This window comes from Manacus candei, unplaced genomic scaffold (assembly GCF_025592945.1).
Source record: "Manacus candei isolate 608988 ecotype Guabito, Panama unplaced genomic scaffold, ASM2559294v1 h1tg000043l, whole genome shotgun sequence".
NCBI lineage: Eukaryota > Metazoa > Chordata > Aves > Passeriformes > Pipridae > Manacus > Manacus candei.
The window spans coordinates 13,903,465-13,925,433 of record NW_026138091.1 but is presented as its reverse complement, the minus strand read 5'-3'; the positions used below and the strand labels follow the sequence as shown (position 1 = coordinate 13,925,433).

At 37.1% G+C, this 21,969-nt stretch overlaps 2 protein-coding genes across 3 annotated transcripts in view; both read left to right on the top strand.

Moving 5' to 3' along the window:
* BMT2 (base methyltransferase of 25S rRNA 2 homolog) overlaps positions 1–6,059 on the top strand; it is a 36,617-nt gene extending 30,558 nt beyond the window's left edge. The window contains exon 5 of the mRNA XM_051795529.1: positions 2,984–6,059. Coding sequence (XP_051651489.1) covers positions 2,984–3,613 — 630 coding nt within the window. The 3' untranslated portion in view covers positions 3,614–6,059. The remainder of the gene's footprint in view (positions 1–2,983) is intronic.
* Positions 6,060–6,181: 122 nt separating this feature from the next.
* Positions 6,182–21,969, top strand: part of TMEM168 (transmembrane protein 168) — a 28,962-nt gene continuing 13,174 nt past the window's right edge. Inside the window, exons 1-2 of one of the 2 annotated variants that reach the window (XM_051795458.1) lie at positions 6,182–8,119; positions 11,564–12,830. In XM_051795458.1, the coding sequence (XP_051651418.1) occupies positions 11,694–12,830 (1,137 nt within the window). In that variant the 5' untranslated portion in view covers positions 6,182–8,119; positions 11,564–11,693. The other variant, XM_051795459.1, reaches the window with a different exon arrangement.

Below are 21,969 nucleotides of genomic sequence, written 5' to 3'. Positions count from 1 at the left end.
TACTTTGGCATGTTCAGGGCACCTTGAAACCTAGTAGAAAGTGTTCTTGGAGTGACATGGAGTACAGTTTGCACAGTCAAATGCATGTGCTAGAATAAGCTTAGGCCTACCTCCAAAACAGAATTAATAAGGCCTGATGTTTTGAAGATGACTCTGCTATGAGCTGTATCGGCACCATAACCTCCTGAATAAATTTATCTTTAGGCCAGCAGTTGCGTGGACTGATTTAAGATTTTTTAAATAATAGCTAGAGGTTTGCTACGGTAGTTAATATCATCTTCTGACCTGAAAAATTGATCTGATAACTTGTGGTAGAAGCTTAGAACTGGTAACATTTTCTGATTTTGCAGATCTCTTAGGCAAGATGCCAAAGTACTCTTTGAAACATAAGTTTAAGTACAGAGTCTTCTTACAGAGTCAGTGTCTTGAATAAAGTTTTGTAGAGGGTTAAATAATTCCTTTAATAAAAGTAGATTAATCCACTTTCTGCATATAGAAATGCTTTGGATATAGACTAAGTAATTGAGTAAAATAATTCAGTTATTTTGAGGAATAAGAAGGATATAATTGTGGAAATACTAGGAGAGGAACTGGAATGTTAGTTATGTAACAAATGGATTAATGTCTTCAAAATGTTAGCATCTCTTTTGTGTACAAAGAATGTAAACTGTAGGTATATGAATATGGAAATGTATTTCCATTAAAAGGTTTTGAGTTTTGAGAGAGAGCAGGGAACAGCACCAAGAAAAGATTAATATTTCCTTTAGCTAGGCAGTGTGTACCCATTTCCAGTGTCTTGGTGTAAGGTACACTGAGGGAAACATGCAGTATTAGAAACTAGGAGGAGGGAAACTAAGGCTGGGGTAATCTGACACAACCTAGAGTCTTTCTTGGCTATTCCTTCAAACATTTTGCCTAAAGCACAGATAGTCCAGAATCAGTGGTTGTTTTCTTAGAGGAGTTTAATTTGTCTACAAAAAAAAAAAAAGAAAAGATTGAAATGAAGGGAGAATCTTCACTTTGGGAAAATCCAAGTAAAATTTCATACTGCTGCAAAACATGCTGAATATGCAGCAGATGTTGTATTGGAGTAAATACAGTCAGACCAAAAAAAAGAGTTTGGAAGCGTACTGGAATTAAAAATTAGAATATGTATCTCAATGATCCTTGAGGGTCCCTTCCAACTCAGAATATTTTGTGAAATATCTGTGAAAATTATTCACATAAGTAGGATTGTGTTCCTAAATGTCAGCAGATGCACTGAGATATGACTGGTGTTTCAGTATCTGTGAGGACTTTAACATCAGTTCAAGACTTCCCTATCTAGAGTTTAGTAGCAAACTCCAGTTTAGCAGCATTTTTGTCCTAAAACTGCCTACAGAATTCCGAGTCCACTCGAAACATACTTTAGTCCTGAAACTGTCTAACATTATTTCTGCATAACTGCTTTGTATTTTTCCACTACTCAGAAATACTTGCAGTCTAAATTGTTTTTTCAACTGTATTTGTGTAACCACTAACTTTTTAAGTCTTTTAAGTTTTGAAGTTCTAAGTAAAGTTGGTATGTCACTCTGAACAATTAGTTTTCAAATGCTTCTTTTAAAACTTAAAAGAGGATATCATGAAATTGCTACTGTTAATTTCCTATTCTAAGTATTACAAGAAAACATAATACAGCCCTGCAAGTATAATGATTGCAATTAAAATTTCTTGGCTGTAGCCACATAATGCAAATATTTTTCTTGATTTTTACATATTGAAGGCCAAGATTAAAGCTAATGAAAAATAAATCTCAGATTTTTTTTAACATTGATTACTTTTTCTAATTTTCTGCTGACTCTCAGGAGAGATTGTGATTTTATATAACCAAATTACATTTTTTCTTTACGTATATAAAGAAATTACATTATCTTGTACTTGGAAACAATTGTGCATATCAGTTCCTTAATGAACACCTCTGCAATAGTGTTCTAGTAATCTTTTTTTAATATTGTTTCATAAAACACATTACAAATATTTTCATGGTATTAAAATGCAGCAGGTGTAACTTTTCAGATGTGCTCCACAGAGTGTTTTGTGTCTGCTTTGACATTCACTTACCTGTTTAGTGTCATTCACTGCACGTTCTCTAGGCATTAATTAAATTTTTTTTTGCTATCAGATCAAAACTTTATATCTTAATACATTTTAATACATATTTATGAAAAGTCAGTCCCAGGTTTTGATGATATAAAGTAAGTCAAAACTTAAATTCATTAAATAGCATGCTTTGTGATTAAGGATGCTAAGAATTTTCTCTTCTGTATGTTGTATTGTGCTGTCATTTCCTGTCTTTGACAGCTTGAGTGTACAATGATTTGTAGTCCTTACCTTATTTTGATAATTGCCCAAATGTTGACCACTACATTTTGCATTTACAGCAAAGTTAAAACATGTACCTATATCACTGCTGCAAAGCAGTCAGTGTTCTGTAACTTTATAATGGATATTGCCTCACCATTCTTTATTCCTGTACTAGTAAAGAATGACACTTTTTTCCCAAGTGACCAAACTACTAAGTTCCTTGGATTCTTTTTAAAGAACTGGTAGAAAATACTGAGGTCTCAAATTTAGTTTCTAATTACTCATTTCCTGCAAAAGGCTTTCAGCACCTGGAAAAAAAAAAGCAGTGTAGGCTTATCTGAGTTCTTAAATCATTTTTGAGATAGCTGAATTTATACTTTTTCTATTTGAGCTAAATATTTTTTTTATATTAACAGTTCTCAGCTATCGGATCTCTAGTAAAATACTGCACATCTAAAATTTTGCATGTGTGCTAAATTTATCTTTTAGATTGCTTGATTTAATAGTAAGAGGAATGTTCAGCAGGCTTGACATTTCCTCAAGGGAACTGAGAGGTCATTGATTTTAATGTGGGTCTTGGTTGTATTTGCTCTTTAAACTAACCTTGGTGCTTGGTTTTCTGTTTTTGTTATTCCACCAGAGCGTATACAAATGTGACTTCCTAAATCTTCAAATTCAGCAACCTCTCCAACTGGCACAAGATGCTATAGATGCCTTTCTTAAACAACTGAAAAATCCCATTGATTCTCTACCTGGAGAACTGTTCCATGTCGTCGTTTTCTCACTCCTCCTTTCTTACTTTCCATCACCCTACCAACGATGGATATGCTGCAAGAAGGCACATGAACTTCTCGTATTAAATGGCTTATTGCTTGTAATAACTCCTGATTCATCTCACCAGAATCGCCGGGCTATGATGATGAAAAGCTGGAAAATTGCCATAGAGTCCTTGGGTTTTAAACGCTTCAAGTATTCTAAGTTTTCTCACATGCACCTGATGGCATTTAGAAAAACTTCCCTGCAAACAACCAGTGACTTAGTTAGCAGGAACTACCCAGGAATGTTGTATATCCCACAGGATTTCAACAGTATAGAGGATGAGGAGTATTCCAACACTTCCTGCTATGTTCGATCAGATACAGAAGACGAACAGCTAGCTTACGGTTTTATGGAGCTGCCTGATGCTCCTTATGACTCAGACTCTGGAGAAAGCCAGTCTAGTTCAATTCCTTTCTATGAGCTAGAAGATCCTATATTGCTTCTAAGTTAATGTAGTTGTTGAAATGCCCTTTCAAACCTCTTGCTTAACTAATTTTGCTATACTAACATGGGCTCAACACACAAAAATGGTTTGCATAAAGAAAATGCAAAGGTTTACAGAGTTTGCTATTTTTTTCTACTTTTGAATTTTAAAATTTATTCTTGTATGAAAGTGAAAAAAATACAAGTTTTATGCAAATGACTCATGTCATAGCATAAATTGCTGTTACTTTCTTTAGATTTGTGTCACTAATTTTTTTCCAGAAAGGTACCATTCTTTTCTTTAGTGCTGTGAAGTGTGAATTCTATTTAATTTGTTAAATGTTGTTTCAGTATTTTAACTCAGTGTGGTTGAGCTTAAGGCACTGGAGTTGGTGGGCTTTGAGAAGTATATGTAGGAAGAAATAATTTGCACTTTAATTAAATGTGCAGATAGGTTAAGACACTTGGTTACAAATGTCCCTTCTCTAATCATGGAACAAAACTTTTTTTCCAAAATTTGTTTCACTCTGGTTAAGCCTGGGCTGGAGAAACTATAATGCTTGCACATTTGATTTTATGTTTATTGCAGCCCTCTTGAGATAACACCAAAATACTGGAATATATTCATTCCGTAATTATACATGTGTAATTTCACTGCATAAATAGCAGTTAGACATGAGATTTCTGAAGAGGCTTTTCCCCCCAGAGAAGTATGGTACGTCTAGACAATTATGTTTCACTTCAGAGCTGGAATACGTTTTTGCAATTTTATGAGTGTACAAGCACTAACATATATCAGTATTTCCCCAATTACGGTGTTCTGTATTCACTTCCAACTGTGTTTTTTGGGGAGACGGGGTGGGTTTTGTCATGTTTTAAAGTAAATTATTTATGCATTTAAAAACAAACAACTTTTTCTTGAATTGTACTTGTTTGTAGACCTCCTCTAAGTTTTCTGGTAACTACAGACTGATTTTGTAAAAAGGAACATAATCATACAAGTTTTTCAAGGATATACATATTTACATAAAGCAAAATACATTTAAGACCACACATGTGAAGTTAACATACACCATTTGTTTGCTTATTAGGACCCAAAAATCTTCTGTTCAGTTAAATAAAAACTCCATAGCTGACTGAGAACTGGTCTGCACTGGAAGGAGATGGAACATCTATTTTTACATCTGTTACATCTATTTTTACATCTGTTTTAACTTGTGTAATGAATCTCTGGGTTTTTGCAAGAAAAACCAGTTCTGTTCAGTGGTTAAAATAAAGGAGGATTCATTATGAGTTTAGCTTAGATTTCCCTCCATTTAAAAATAGTGGCCAGAATGTTCAGATTTGAATGTTAGGCTGTTAAATTTATATGTAAGTGCCTAATAAATGAATTGAACTAGGTGCCATGTCATGGTTTTAAGTCCAACTTCAGCAAATTGGTAAAAAATACTAATATAGTTTCACAGGTGGTTGTGAGGAAATACACCATATTAACCTGACATTTTGTAGTTATAATACAGAAGTTACCAGATAAACTGAAGTTGTAGTGTGGATTTTACAGTGGTTGCTATGAAAATGAAACTTACTCCTTCCACTGAATTTTGCACTGAAACTTTCACACTTTAACCTACCTGTTTTTCTTTTATACTATTTCCTGCATAGAGTAATCAGCAGTGGTCTAGCTTACACTCAAATGTGGTCTGGACTATGGTGCTGTATTTTCTAACATAAGCTTTTTGTGTCTCTTCTTGAATTTAAAGCATTCCCAAATACCTGATTCAAATTTGTCATTCAATCTAAATGATATGGTAATACAAACCAAACAATTATATTTTGATGAGAAAAAGAATTATGTTTAGACATACAAGAGTCCCGATTCACAAAACATATATGTTGGCATTGATTAATGTAAATTGGTTTGTGATTAATACAAAAAAAAAAAGGCAATTCAGATTAAGATTTATCCCCCCCAAAATGGTTTAAAATACTAACATTCAAACTTCAAACCTTTTTGACAGGTTTGTGACAACATTGTGGGTTAAGGACCTGAGATTCATAACAGCTTAGTTTTCTTGACTATCATTCTAAATACCCAAAGTGAGTTCATTGGTGGTTTGGTTTTGTGGTTTGTTTGTTTGGGGTTTTTTCCTTTTTTGTTTTGGTTTGTATTATTTTTTTTCACAAGGGACAGTAGATTGTGGTGGAGGAAGAAAGTGGGATTTACATAAATACTTATACCTCCCTGAACAATAAAGTGGAGGTATCAGGAGTTATTGTATATTTGGCTTTGGTTCAAGAAGAATATTTCTAGGTTATGAAATATTTGAAAATTATGCATGTGCAAGAGATCTCTCATTCTTAAGGTGCTGGAGAGGAAAATGAAGAAAATGTGTATTTGCATTTCTGTTGTCTTTTATGTCACTACTTTTTCAGAACAAAGCACATTTATTAAAAAACATCTGAAAAACTGAAAACATTTTAAAAAATTCTTTGGGGTGGAGATATTGTCTTTTCTTTCTGGAAAATCTGCTTATGCTGAAATCCAGTGAAATCAATGCAGAGTTATTTTCCTTATCATCAAGAAAATAGTTGTCGTGTAGAGATGTTAAATTTGGTACTTCAGTTTCAGCTTCTACATCTCAGTTGAAGTTTTTGCTTTTTAGAAGGGCTTTTGGAGTTCCTCCAGTTGATCCTGTATCATGTTTCTTTGCTTACCCACTTAGGATGTGACTGATCTCTTTCTATTTCAGTTACTTTCATCTCTCACTACATGTTCTTAATTTCTTCTCTATCTCTCTGAAATATTTTTGTAGCACCTGTTGTAGGTTGCCCCTTTGAGGTCATTGCTGTACTTTTCTACATCTCGATTCTGAGTACTGGAGGTGTTGAGAAAAGGATGGCAATGGCAAAAGAAAGCCACTGAAAATTCAAGGCTCCTTCTCAGATCCAGACTGTGGGAAGATTCAATTTCAGCAGATCTGAAGTGTGTCCCCAGCACGGCAGAGCCTCACTAGTATATTCTGGTCTTCTACTTGACAGTGAATCAGTAAATAGTATCTCACAGCTGTGCTCAGTACTGCTTCCTGCAGAACCTTTCTGTCCTTTTCTGCTTCAGGGAGTCTTGCTGACATGCTTTAAAAGTGTGATCATTCTAAGGCTTTTAATCATATCTCCATGAATCAGCAGCAGGTTTTCTGCTTGTTTTTCTTTGTTTCCTCATTTTTTCTCAATTGTTTTGGACCTGTAGAATAGCAAGAAGATTTTTTAGAAAGGTTTGATTTCACAGAAACTTTGCTGAGTTTTTTTACTTTCTAAGTAAAATATTCACCAAGAAGTGTCAATAGTTGCCTGAAGAGTATTCCTAAATCACAGTTGGATAGATACAGTACTAATGAAATACTGTCTATGAATGATGGTAAAGCATCTGAAGCATGTGACCTTCCCTAAGCAACTGAGAGTTCCACTGTTCTGTTTGTTAAAGGGAAACAGCTTGTGGATTTTTTGTTTTGTTGGGTTGGTTGGTTGGGAAGGTTAGAGTTTTTATGGCTGTTATTGTTTTTGTCATTTTTTAACCCATATAACTTTTAGGCCTGTTGGCCTATTCTATTTAAAATTTGAAGAGTAGTAATGATTCTGGAGACAGCTGACATTCCTGTGAATCAGTTGTCTGAATGATTGAGGCAGGAAAGACAGGCGGTCACATTCAGATGTTTAAGGGTGTCAGCCCTAGTACTCTTTGACTAGAGGCAGAAGAGGCTAGTTGTGATGAATCACAGAATGGTTAAGGTTGGAAGGGACCATAGTGGGTCATCTATTCCAACCTCCCTGCTCAAGCAGGGTCATCCTTGAGCATGTTGCACAGGACTATGTCCAGACAGTTCTTGAGTATCGCCAGTGAGGGAGACTCCACAACCTTGCTGGGCAACCTGTTCCAGTGTGCATTAACATGCACAGTGAAGAAGTTCTTCCTCATATTCAGGTGGAACTTCCTGTTCATCAGTGGTTGGTACCTCCACAGGGAGCCCCTTGGAGGTCCCTCCTCTTGGCACCCTCCCCTTTAGATATTTATACACGTTGATGAGGTCACTTCTCAGTCATCTCTTTTTGAGGCTGAACCGGCCCAGCTCCCACAGCCTGTCCTTGTAAGGGAGGTACTCCATCCCGTAGTCATTCATTGTTGTCCTCTGCTGGACCCACTCCAGGAGCTCCATGTCACTTCCTCTGAGGAGCCCAGAACTGGGCACAGTAAGGGATGAAGCAATTACAGCAACACAGAATGTATCTCCCCAGCAGCCCAGCCCACTTGCAGTTCACAGAGCCACTGTACAGCATTTGTCTGAGCTGCTTTCAGACTCCCCTTGGTTTGCCTCGCTAAGCCGTGGAGCTATTAAGATCCAGAACTTCCCGCTATTTGCCCGCCTGCCTGCAAGGGCCAATTCAAAACGTGCATTTCCGCCGTACAGTGTAAGGAAACACAGGTGGTCGAGTCACCCGCGTGCCAGAGGATGGAGAGGGCTCACTTGGCCTTGCAGTCGTAATTCAAACACAGTTTTCCCGCTTCCGTACCTAAGCACTACTTGACGGTGTTATAGGTTTGGTTGGGGGTTTTGGTGGTTTGTTGCTTGGGTTTTTTTCAAATACTTCTGTCCGGCCGCGCCCGGGCGCCGCGGCGGCATTTGAGCCTCGGCGCGGCCCGTAGCGGGAGCGCCGCGCTCGGCTCGACATGGCGGCGTCCGGCGCGGGGGGCGGGAAGGCCCCGGGCCGCCTGTGGAGGTGAGAGCGGAGCGGGCCGGGCCGGGAGCTGGGCGGGACCGGCACCGAGCGCGGCTCGGCCCGGCAGACACCTGCCGGCACACAGCGGCGTCCCGGGGCGGCCCCCTGCGGGACCCGCGGCGCGGAGCCCGGTGCCGGCACTGACCTGCTCCGGCCGAGCCGGCCCCGCAGATGGAGCACTGCCGGGAGCGCTCCCCGCGCCCGGCACCGGCGATCCCGCTGTGGGCGCGGTGTGAACCTCTGTAAACTAACGGAGTTATTCATCGGGGGGTTAAGGCTGCTGTGTTGATATATTAGCTAAATACGGCTTTTTGTTTAAAAAAAAAAGTCTTACAGAATTGCGTTAAAAAAAAAAAGTGCTAAAATGGAAGAATAAAGCTGTAGGTAACTGGGTTTAGTACTTCAGGTGGGCCTCACCTGGACCTAAAGTCAGCCGAAGATAAACTATTAAACCAACTTTGGGTTTTGGTACTTTTTTCAACTTTCTTAGACAAATTAGGGTAAAAACTTTACATATTGGAAAGGGTTTAGATAATTTAATCTCTAAATCTGTACTGAGACTCCAGGTTTTGCTTAAAATTGCAAAAGTTGATAAATACTTAAAAGTGGGCGTCCACATTTTGTTTGGAATTTAAATGTGATTTGCTGAGATATGTAGCTCGTGTTCAACCCAAAACTTTAAGGCCATTAGTTTAAAACGAAACAAACACCACCACTCCTCATGTCTTTGTGTAAACAGCCAAAGTATTAATTGAAATTACTAACAAGTAGCTGTGTTTGAGAGAATAAATCAGTTACTGAAACATCTCTTTAAAATTGAATTGCTGTCTTCTGTGTGTTTGGTAATAGCTGCGTGATGGGATGCGTTAATCATGAAAATGCACCTTTTCCTCTTCACCAAAAAGTTGACCGTGTATTTTGGTTAGAAAAATGCTAATGATTAATAGCATGGTTTAGGTCTGGACATTTTTGCTAATTGTTTAGAAGGTGGAGCCAGGAAGAGGAGATTGCATTCACAGTCCAAGCTGTCATTTTGCAAATACGTTATGCTCAAGCAGCATTTGTGTCTTTCCTCAAGGAACAGATGTGTTGCCCAGCCCCGGCACCGAACGCAGCAGGGGAGCTTCTCTGTCGTATTTCTCATGGTGTGATGGCAGCAAAAATCCGCCTGGCAGTTTTCTGTCACAGTAGCTGCTTGCCTGCAAGGGAGTTTGCTCGTGTTACCTATCCCACCAGAAAATAATTTATTGATCACAGCAAAATTTTAAGTCAGGTGTTAGATGGGATCTTCCGCCCTTTGCATATGAGAAAGGGCTCATTTCTGCTTGCTTCTGTGGGGCTGTTGTCCAAATGAATGCATATAGTGTGAGCCCCTTGACTTGGAGGGGTTCCAGAAAGGCTCAGGAATCAAGATAAACAGGATGGCATGGCAGATGTTCTTCAGCATAGCAATAATCACGTCAGTGCTGTGGGTTGGAAGGAGATGGGACATTGTTCCTCTATGTTCGTAGTTTGAACAAGAGAGAATTGGAGGCAGGGCATGTGTAGCAGTTGAAGTAAATGGTTTGAGTTGTCCATAAAACAAATGTTGATTGTAGTGCAAGAGACAGTGAGGCTGCAGACAGGGCTGCGAAACCTAAAGTATCATGACCTGGAATATGATAGCTAACAGGTCTGTGTTACCTATATAATGTAAAAACAGATTAAAGGTTGAGAGGAACAGTAGGTAAAAGTAAGGGGAGAAACACTGTGAGATCTTGAAACCAGACAAGTCAGAATTAAGTTAATATTGATAAAATGCTAATAATAATGAAAACTGTAAAAATACACAGTTGAGATCCAAAGAACTTTTAATTTGCAATAACTTCAGGTAATAACCATTTGCTTTAAGTATATGGTATGTATTTTGTTTCAAGTAAACAGATTTTTAATGTATAGTTCTTCCAAGTAGTATCTTTAGTGTTGTTTAATGTTGTTTAATTAGATGTTTAATGTAATTTGAAAATATGCGTTACCAAATAAATAATTTAAGCAATAGAATGCCTTAGGCCTAGTCTGTCTTTATACCAATTATTTAAGCTGGATTTACACTAAGTGCCAGTCTTCCAATATGCCAAAACTTACAAGCAAATCAGTCAATTCACTTCATCATTTGTTGTTTGCTGGTTTAAAAAATGAGAATTTAAAAATGAAGAGAGAATAAAGTCTAAGTTTTGAATTTCAGTTCCCCCAGATTTATAGATACAGATAGTGAGCACTGAGTGTTCTTGGCCCGTTGGTTGCTCTGTCATGCCAGTAACTTCAGAAGTATCTGTAAAATGGAGAATTAGTTAATTACTTAAAATTGATAGAGGCTCCATTTTAAGTCTTCTTATGTGTTGAAGACTGTGACCATAACATTACATAATTCCCATTAAAAATACTACTGTCTGTTCCTATACTATATTAATAAGAAAATCATGTCAGTTAAATGGATCTGAGTAGGAGGTGCTTCTGTTGTAAATGTAATATTGATCCTGATAATTTTTTTTTGCTTGCTTTTGGGGGAGGGGAAGAAGTGGCTTGAATAGGTGAAAATTAATGCTTTGATTTTACATTAGGAAAAATCTGAAAATCATGCCAGATCAGTTAATACATCTGTGTGTCCAGTTCCTTTTTGTGAAACAGAGATAAATGCTAATAACCTTTTCGTTATTTACTGTGGGTTAAGCTCATTAACTGAGCATGAAGTTCTTTTTGTAAATCCTGTAGTTATTTGACTGTTAAGAGGAAGTCTTGCAAAGCATACTGAAAATATTTAGTATAAAGCGAGAACTTACTGAATGTAACGGTGAAAGAAAACAGTGTTTTAGAACAATACTGAACTATTCTAGAAGGTAATGGCTATCATAGCAATATTTTGGATATCCACGGATATCTCATATAGGTACCTAATGGATGAGTTTTGTGGAAAACTGCACAGGTGAGGTTTGTTTTCTACTCATTCAACTTATGAAGCAAGATTTATGCAGAACCCATTTTATATTGGTTTTAATAATGACCCCAGTTTGCATGACCTTTAACAACACACTTGCTTGATCATTTTATGTGTTAATTTAGATGTTTAACTCCTTGGTGAGAAAGGGCGTGTCATGTTTATGCTCTATGTTTTAATTATATTAAAAGGGATTATTTACCACTAAAACTTTTTTTAATTCTCTTCCAGGACTTTGAGGATTCTGGACCACTGTTACTGAAATGATACTACAGAAGGCAGCAATTGCATTGTATTTGTTGAATGAAACCCGAATATTTACTTTCAGTCAAGTGGGTGAAACCCCCTAACTGCAGTTTACATGTGTAGGTCACTGCGTTACTGTGTTAGTCATTGTCTCTATGCAGCAATGACAAGGCTAGAAGAAGCAAACAGGGAAGTGAACATGCACTCATCAGTCAGATACCTTGGCTATCTTGCCAGAATCAACCTGCTGGTTGCCATTTGCATGGGCCTTTATGTCAGATGGGAAAAAACTGCGGATGCACTGATTTTGGTAATCTTTATTCTGGGGCTCTTTGTTCTTGGAATTGCCAGCATACTGTACTACTATTTTTCAATGGAAACAGCAAGTTTGAGTCTCTCCAATCTTTGGTTTGGTTTTTTGCTTGGCCTTCTCTGTTTTCTTAATAATTCTGCCTTCAAAACGGATGTGAAAGAAGAAGCTACTAAATATCTGCTCCTCTCTGCCATTGTTTTAAGGATATTATGTGCTTTGGTTGAGAGGATTTGTGGCTGTGTCCATCATCGACCGACTCTACTGACAACAGTTGAATTTTTAGAGCTAGTTGGATTTGCCATTGCCAGCACAACTATGCTGGTAGAAAAATCTATGAGTATTATTCTGTTGGTCATGGCTTTGGCCATGTTGATTATCGACTTACGTATGAAGTCTTTTTTGGCAATTCCAAATTTGGCAATTTTTGGAGCCATTGCATCCCTACTCTTTTTTCCATCACTGCAAATTCCCACAAACCCTTTTGCCTTGGCGTGTTTCTTCAGCTGCCTGATTTCTGATCCCCTTCTCGACGTTTACTTCAGCGGACTTTCAGTTACTGAACGGTGGAAGCCCTACCTGTACCGTGGCAAAATTTGCAGAAGGCTTTCTGTCCTCTCAGTTGGAGTTATTGAACTCACCTTTTTCATTCTTGCAGCCTTTAAACTACGTGATTTGGATCTCTGGTATTTTGTGATACCTGGTTTTTCTATTTTTGGAATTTTCTGGATGATCTGTCATGTGATTTTTTTTATAACTCTTTGGGGATTTCACACGAAACTAAATGACTGTCACAAGGTATACTACACCCACCGTGCAGAAAACAACAGCTTGGACAGAGTTATGGCATCTAAAGGAATGCGTCACTTCTGTTTGATTTCGGAACAGCTGGTGTTCTTCAGCCTGGTTGCGACTGCTGTTTTGGGGGCCGTCTCTTGGCAGGTAAGTAATTATCTTGATCTTCCTCTTGAGAATATTCCTGAGAATTGTCGGCTCCCTAAAATTTCTAAAATTTGATGGTGTGCCATGGCTCAGCAATTCAAAATTTGAACTCTTGGTTTCACCAGCGTGCACTTCAAATTTAACACTGTGTGCTGCCTTGACTGTGACCTGTTAAGGCAAGTGGAAGAGTTAATGCTTCCAGGGGAGAAGAAGTGTGCAAAGTATCTTGCATTTAACTACTTATGAAATTATTTTGCTTTTGAATACGTTGTGCCATAAAATTTGTTTTCAGAGTAAAAACAAATGTGTTAAACCCTAATAATGCTCACTACATCAAGAGCTTTTGTTGCAGACTATTTTAATTAGATTGAGTTGTATTAAATAATGTCTTTTTCAATACTTTTGCTTTTTGTTTAACCAATTATGTGGAGTCAGAGATCACCTGATAAACTGGTACATTGTTGGTGTAAGTGTGCTGTAATTGTCTCACTTTCAAGTCTGATTATATACCACAGGATATGTCATCTGAAATACCAGTTCTTAAAATCACAGGGTCCTTTGACTTTTCTTTCCATGTATGAATTAAGGATGTTATCTTTTCTTTAGCAGAAAACATATGTTTTGTTAAAAATATTTGTTCAGTACCCAAGTTGAGACACATTGTGTGTTGTCATAGTTGCAGCAGGGTGTTTGGAGTCTGTTTAAACCAAGACAACAATGATTTTTGTACCTATGTGTCTCTTATATGCATTACAAACATATAATAATGTATAAAAATATCATTTACAGTAGATCCAATTTACAGAAATGTCTCTACAGTGTTTCCAAAACAATTTCCTGCCCATTCCTGCAGAATTTCTAGTCCTGCAGATTTTCTTAGATTAAATAACTTTGTGGATGAAAGGTGTTAAAGAAATTGGTGGAAGATGAAATTGACAGTTATTTTGTGAGGTTTTTTGTGTTGGTTTTTGGTTTGCTTTGGGGTTTAGTTTTTGCATGAAGAGCATTAGAGGTTAACAGACAAACCTGCAAGGAACGCTGGGTAGTTTTGCTTTTTCTTTAGAAAAGTATCAGCACTCATAGCTGTGGTGTGTGGACTTGCAGAAAGGACAGAAGGAAATAGAACCAAAAAAGAAGAGAAAAAAAATCCCCAAAATGTACTTACAGAAAGTAAAGGTGCTGATGCACCTAAAGAAATGGGAAAGCGGTTTGGGAGACAGAAACAAAGATGGACTACTAGCATGCTGATGTTGCTAACTTCCATACTTTTTCTTCTGACAATTATGTGATTTTATCAAAATGCTAGACTTTAATTTTTATATGCTAGTTGACTACTTTTCAGTAAAAATATTTTTTGCCATATTTATCAGATAGTCTTATTAATTTTTCTATTCTTGCCCTTGGATGGAGTCACTCCACCTAGTTACACCTAACAAAGCAGTCAGAATAAATCAAGGGCTTAAGTTGTCCAGATAGTCTCTGGAAAGAGGCAGTTTCTCTTGGTGGTGCCCGGAGCCTGACTGCAGGGAGTTAGGTTTGGGCAGGATCTCCAGCTGTAACCCTTCGTGGGAAGGGCCCCCTCTCCCCCTGCCATCTGTTTAAAGCACACAGGTGCTTCCTTTAGAACTGCCTCATTGCTGCAAGCTGTTGGGGTAACCCAGGAGGATTGGATTCATACCCATCTTGTTAGTTTTTTCTTTTTTGGAGTGGTTGATAATTTATCGTAATTTTTTTTCTGCCTCTGTTCTCTGACCCAGAATAACTGCAACTGTTATTACTGTCTGATAATTTTTAGTTCTCTCTAATTCTGAAGAAGCGCAGTTGTGCTGTGGAATTACTTGTGCATTACTTGTACAGTACCCAAGAAACAAACTGGTAATCCACCTAAAAATGTAGTGTTTGTTATTGGCTAATTTCAGTTTATAGCATCCTGTGTGTAAGTAAGATAAGCTCATCACCCTTGTTGAGAGGTTATGCATTTGCCTATTCAGTAAGAGAAGGAGTAATTGTAGCGGTGAAAGTGCAAATACTTTCATTTGTCAGGAAATCCAGTTTTTTATTATAATAGCTTAATTTTAGTAGATAATTGCATTTATCTTACTGTATTTGTATTTCTTTCACTGCGTATTTTTAGTAATGAATTAGCCTAAGATTATGAATGCAGTTGCCCCAACTAAAAGCATTTCTACTTTAAAAGATGTTGTGATGTTCACCTTGCGGTGAACACCTTGTGTCTATTTCATCTGTTACTGGAAAATGAAATATTTTGTCAGATCTGCGCAGAACATAATTTAATAAATAGGTGTATCATTTTCTGTATTTTGCTGGACAGTGTCAGATTGCAAAATAATTAGAAATAAGAAAGCAATGATACATAAGCACACAATTTATCCTCTTACAGGGCATTTCCTTTTTTTTCTAGAGGTTTAACAAAACTAGGGTTTTTTTTCCTCTTTCTAGGGGGAATTCAAGGCCTTAAAACTCCAGAATCCTTTGCTGGATTTTTGAGTCTCCTATTTTAGGAGGTCTAACAGGCTCAACAGTAATGCAGCAAACAAGCTTCTCCGGTGAATATATACTTTTCTAATGGTGATTTATATGTATTGTAATAATTAAGAGACAAATCAGACTGTTAGAGATAAATCTCTGCCTTTTCTATTGAAAAAATTAATAGTTATTGCTGAATTCCTAATGGATTGGGATTTCAGGGTTTTGTTTGGTTTTGTTCTGTTTTTAAGAAAAATTGGCCGCAAGAAAAAACCTGCTAGCATCACTATGTGGTAGAAAGAGATCTTAGATTCATTTCCATGAAAACATCAGCCTAATGTTTATTAGTGATCAAAAAAGCAAATTAAATATTGAGAATTATTAGGAAAGGACTGGAGGTATCATTATGCCACTGTATAAATCCGTAGCTTTCATATTTTGAATGAGTGTGCAGTTCTTACTTGCTTTCCTATAGATAAGAAAACAAGCAAAGGTTGTTGAAGGGTGATGAAATTCATTATAGACATGAAAGAGTTTACATGAGAGAAATGGATAAATAAGGATGCTTCTGTCAGAAGAAAGCAGAACTAAGTGAGAATATGATGAACATATAAAACAGGTTTGATGTTGTAGAAGGTAAATAGTAAGAGACAATAAATTATCAATTTCAGTGCAAATGTTGAGGGGAGTCAGGTTGGCAAGAGGCAGGTTGGGGGAAATAGTTCCTCGTTCCGTGCTGAGTGAGCTCTGCCTCTGTGTATCTGTGTGTGGCCAGTGGCTACAGAGGCTCAGGAGAAAGCTGGACAAGCTCATGGAAGTAAATTAACTGAGGTTTGTGTACTATTTGAAAACCACATCTGGCTCAGGAAGTCCTTGAGCCACCAGTGGTTAGAGTGCTTGGGAAACATGCTTGGTCTGTTCTTACAGTCTTTTCTAGGGGTCCATTTGACCTCCTTGGAGACCAGAGATTCTTGTAGCTGAACCTTTGGTGCAGACTAATACAGCCACTCTTGCATTCTTGTATTAAGGAAATTCTTCTAACTTACATTTTCATCGTATTTTTTCCTTAGAGTTTCTTAGGAATGCCAGTGATTCCTCAAGTTACCAGTTTTTGAAAATGTGTTTGTTCTTTTAAAAATTGTTTAAAGCATTTTTTTGTATAAGTAAGATTAACGATTTTCAGTCTTTGCAACATCAGTTTGGGATTTATGTATTATATTTGGAATCTGTTAAATATTACCTGGAAGGTGAAGCATTTTTTATTTATACCTTTCCTCACTCTGAAGATGTACTGAATAGTTGTTTTATGATACTGCATTTGATAAGAGAGATGGCTTGAAATCACTTCATGGTCTGCCGTTTGACCTCCTATATAATTAATAGAATTGGCTGAAAACCTGAGCCTTGGAAAGGTGCTTCCTAGCAGTCAGCTTTAAATAATTAGCAAAAGCATATTAAAAAAAAAAAAAATCTAAGTGAACCGTGTGTGTTAGGTTACAGCCGGAAATGAAGTGGTGGAGAGGAGGGGTTCTCTTTCATGGAAAACTTTGTTACAAGCACATTATATATGCCCTCTTAACATTTCTAATAACTGTAATATCTGTGCTTCATATAACTCTCAAGTATATGAAAGGTCAAGACCTAAAGAGCCAGTTGTCTGCTAATTGGTGCCTAGAAGTATTCTATTTGATTAAAATTGCCAGAAAAATATCAAATCTGCTTTCGTGGAAAGGTTTTTAAAGTGAGGTCAATTAACTCACTGTAGCACAGACTGGTTTTCTGACTGATGCAGAGCTGTTAAGGCTGAAAGTCCTGTTAACCAAGGATCTTTCTTTAAGGGGAACATAGCTCTTGTAATGAGACAAGGGTTGAAAGTGTCTGTTCCTGGTGCTTTGGCATGAGCTTGGGAAGAACTCTAAAAGTAATTTGTCAAAGTTGGTTGCAATAAAAAGTGGAGTAACAGCTTATCTTTCAGTGGGATGTGTTTCAGGTGGGGCATGATCTGCTTCTGATAATAATCCCTGCTCTAGCTGCAGAGGAAAGAGACCTTGCAATCTTGGTAGAAATACATGGACACTTTCCTTGCAAAATCTGCAGGAAGCGTTCAGCACCTGCCTTTACATTTGTGTGAGTAATTGCAGTCAAATCAATAGACTCTAGAGCGCCAACTTATTACAGCAATTAGTCATGTGCCTGTTCATAATTAGGCCCTTGGATGGGACAAGATCCAGCAGAAGTCATGCAAATGACTCAGACATTAGTTCTTTCAGAAGCCAGTAAAATGATGAAAAATTTGTAATGAAGATCTCGAAATTTGCAGGCAAAGGTCTTGGAAAGATTTGGGGCACTCTTTTTCTCAGAAACTTATAATCAGATTTTGTTAAGTGCTCTAACTACAGGTTTTCTGAATTACTGACCAAAGAAAATTATTATCCCTGGAAGACTTGTATTTAATATCATCAAGAGAAAAATGAACTATGACAGGTAATGTAATGTAATGAAGTACTTTCAGTACATTACTCTTGGTTTTAGTGAATTTTATGAGTTAAATGACTAATTATTTTATGAGTAAAATAATAGTATTCATTATATGCTTGAATACTTAAATGGACAGTACCATTTAACTCTTAATTATTTATGGGAGATAAATTAGTTTATTGTATGTAGGAGTACTCTCATGTTTTGGGGAGAGTTAGTGATTTTGTATTCTTTATTCTGGTGTGGTTGCCTGGTGTTTCTTAAAAGCTAAATTTACAGTGCCTTAATAAAATTTGAAGATGGGGATTTTTTGGAACTTCTCTAAAAACAAGATTATTTTCTGAATAGTAAGAAGTTTTCTCAGAGACATCTATATTTACTTGTACATATTTTTGTTAACATCACAGGTTAAATAACTTTTTAAATGCAAATCATACCCAGTCTTTCTTCTTCTTCTTTTTATCCCTGCTTTTCTTCCTTGTATTTTTAATCCAGTCCTCCTCAGACTTTGCTTATTTGGGGGGGGAGGTTGTTGGTTTGTTTGGTTTTTTTACCTACAGAGGTCCTGCTGCATCCTCTGACCTCTTTCCAGATTTTCTCAAATAGCCATGCCACTCCTGTTTTTTTTTCCTCTCTGTCTGTCTGGTCATCTTTAGTTCCCCTCTTTCTTTTCATCACTGACAGTTTCTCCCCTCCTTGCCGATTTGACTGTGCTTTGCTGTTTCTTTATAGACTCATCTTTTCAGTTTCTTTTATAGTACCTTTATTCCCTCTTTCCCTACTGTTCGTAGGGATCCTAGCTGGATCCTAAGTTCCCCTTGCTCACTGCTTATCACTTCTTCTCAAACTCACCCTCTATCCTGTTAATTTTTGCTGCCTGTCTTCCACTCTGCGATTTGGGCTCAGCCCTCTTTATGTCTCTCTCTCTCTCCAGTCCTGTCCCGAGGGCTCCCTCAGGTTACCTGCTCACATCTACAGTGACAGCACACTTTGGGGCAGTCACCACCACTTCCAGAGGCCCTCTGTGCTGAAGGGGGTCTCTGGTGACAAGAGAAAGAATGTATTAATTGTTAGTCTAAAGAGTCTGATCTATATATTAAGCTTGCTGTAAAAATCTCATTAATTTCAGGATCCACATTTTTGTATTTAAAAAAGCAGAAGTGCATTTAGTATGTTTTTAAACTGACAACCACTTGAGGTTTTGCTGGGACAAATGCACATAGATTAAAGCACAGGCTTCCCCATGTTAGAACAGGAGTCAGAGATGGAAAACAACACATTAAATCCATCTGCCAGTGAATGTGACAACTATTTTCTGCAAGCTGTTTTCTAGATTTTCCCACTGCTGTTTTAACAGTCAGAAGTAATTGTTTATTTATTGCTCTCCAGAGACTGTTCTCCCATTCAGTAACTTGTTATAAGACTGTTTCATCTGGTAGCTGATCTACTTTGTAGCTTTACAAATTTTGTCTTTGCACTTCTTTTTACCTGTAATATACACATCTTGTCCTCATTTGAAATAAGCTATCCATCAAATATTTGTAGATTAGTTACCACGTTACTCTTTTTTCTCCTGAGCCTCCTCTGTCATAGAGTGTGTACTTCTTCAGTTTGTTTGGAAGGGTTTTTCTGTGTGTGTATAAAAACAGGTAAATATTATTCAGCTTGGATAATGGAAAGCAGAGCAGTATTTTTGCTTGGAAATGCACAAGGACATTTTTGTAAGCCTTCTCAGTTGTTGGTCTGTCAGACATAATCCCAGGCAGCCTGCTGTAGGTCACCCTGCTTGAGTACCGTGTCGCACCAGACAATTTCCAGAGGCCCCTTCTAACCTCATCCATTCGGTGATTCTGTGATCATCTTAGTTGACATATGTTTACTGATTTATTTCTATTTTAAACAGAAGGGCTCTTCTATAGGTCTTGGTAACTGACTTCCAATTTAAATTAATGTGTTTTTTGGTTTTATTTGCTTTTTTCTTACCTATTTTTTTACACGTCCAGAATTACATACAGTTCCAGAGTTGTACTTCAAACAGTGGTTACTCTTTGGCATGGGAGTTGTTGTATCCATGAATGTAAAATTAATATCATAGCTGTAAAATACCTCTAAATTCTTGTGGTGTTTTAACAGTTACACTTAGCATTAAGCATTGCTCAAAAAACTAGAGAAAGTGGAAAGATAATACTACTAGTGAATCTCACCAATCTTTTATTCTTTGTCATTTCAGTCGTTAGAGGCAAGAAGTAGATTTTTTTCTTTTACCTTTTCTACATTATTTGAAATGAGACTACACTGTGTATTTATTTCTCTCAGAAGACAGACAAGAAAACCCCTAAGACTAAGAGAAGAAATGATTTCTCATGTTTTTCTAGTGGGATTGCCTAGATGGTCCCTATCTTCTGTTTGCTTTTTGAGCTGTCTGTCTTGAATCAATGGGCACTTAGAGTACAGGGATGTACTGCAGGCTCAGATTGCCAGTGCAATCAAAAACGGAATGAAAATGCGTTGAATAGATGAAAGAACAAAATCCCTTTTTGGCTCCATTTATGCATCCGTGGCCATCTGCTCCATTAAGGACCAGTCTTCAAATCTTTGGGATTTAATAAAGCATTGAGAGTCTCCACCTGGCATTTTAGCTCTTTGTCTTAAAGGAGTAACCTATCTTCAGTTTTACTGTAATTACTAAATTAGATATTATTTTTGTATTTGAAGTTCTTATAGTTCAGGTATTTTAAAATGCCACCAGTCATTTTTTTTGCAGCACTGAATTAAAATATTTTATTATCCTATTATAGAGATGTTCTATTCATCATTAGTCATTTTTATACTTGTTAGTGACGTATTTTTTCAAAATCAAACTGTTGAAAAAGTGCTGACAGCAAGTGCCAGCATCTTTACATTAGATAGATGTCTATAAATGTAAAATATCTATACTAACAACATCTTCCTACTCCGTAGCATAAGATGGCCACTGAAAAACTACAAAGCTGAAACCTCAAATGGAGCCGAGTTGATTCATAACACTATAGAGCTTATTTCCCATTCCTGTTTAATATTTGGTACAAAGTCAAAGCAGGACACAGAGAAAGATGGATCACTGAGATGATCCATAGAGTTTCTGTGTGAGATCCTTATCCCATAAGTCCTCGGGAACTCTCTTGCCAGTATCTTTGTATTAGTAGGAGTACTTTCGATGATTAACTGTAAATATTTTTTAGTAGTCAGACACAGAGTGAGTTTTTGTGATAATTTCAAGTTATGTTATGGTAGAACACTGTAAGTTTAATAACTTGCATGTGTTGAGGGAATTGGGGAAATACAGAGAGTGTTTAAAACAACATACCATGCTGTAAGAGAACTTCTACAATCAAATTCATATAAAGTAATAATATAATAGTATTATTTAGGATATTATGATTGCTCTAGTTTTTATCAGCAGTTGCGTTGTTTTGTAATATGTTCACCATGATCAAAACAATAATGCAATGTAAGAGCAGTTTGCTGTAGCAAGATCCAAGAAAAGATATGTTTATATATGCTAGAAAAGCTGAATTTGTCATAAAAATGTATTATAATACTTCCTGGTCCAAAGCTTAGAAAATTCTCTAACTAACTGATCATGAATAGGAAGGTTTTCCAGAGAAACCCTTCAATTTCTGGAGCACCCAAGCCTTCCCTTTTTTTTGGTAACTTCCAGAAAATTACCCTTTTAGTATCTACAAGTAGAAAAGTAAGTCTCCAAGTCTTGAAACTAATTTAGCTACTGAGCTCCCCTGTTTCATCAGTGTTATTTCTTACAAGGTTTCTGCAGTATAAAATCTAACCAAATCTTTCTAAGTTTTTATTGCTGCTGCTCCTAGTCTTTTTCTTTTTCGAAGTGCATTTGGGAGATAGCAATGAAAAAGAGCGCTCGCTGCTGAAAAATTTGAAACAAAAAATACATTCTCTTAGTTAGAGGGTTTTTTTTTTCTCCTTATTGACAAGAAAACGTTGAGGTTGCACCCTAATTATTACAGCGATTTGAGCTTTTCTGTCTTCTGGTTATTTCAGATAATTGTGTGCATTGGGAGGAAGTCAGTGCTATCCGTTAATAATGCTATCAATTATCATTTAGTATAAGACTAAATTTGTGGTTAGAAGTATTGCTGTCACCATTTCAAGGACACATAGG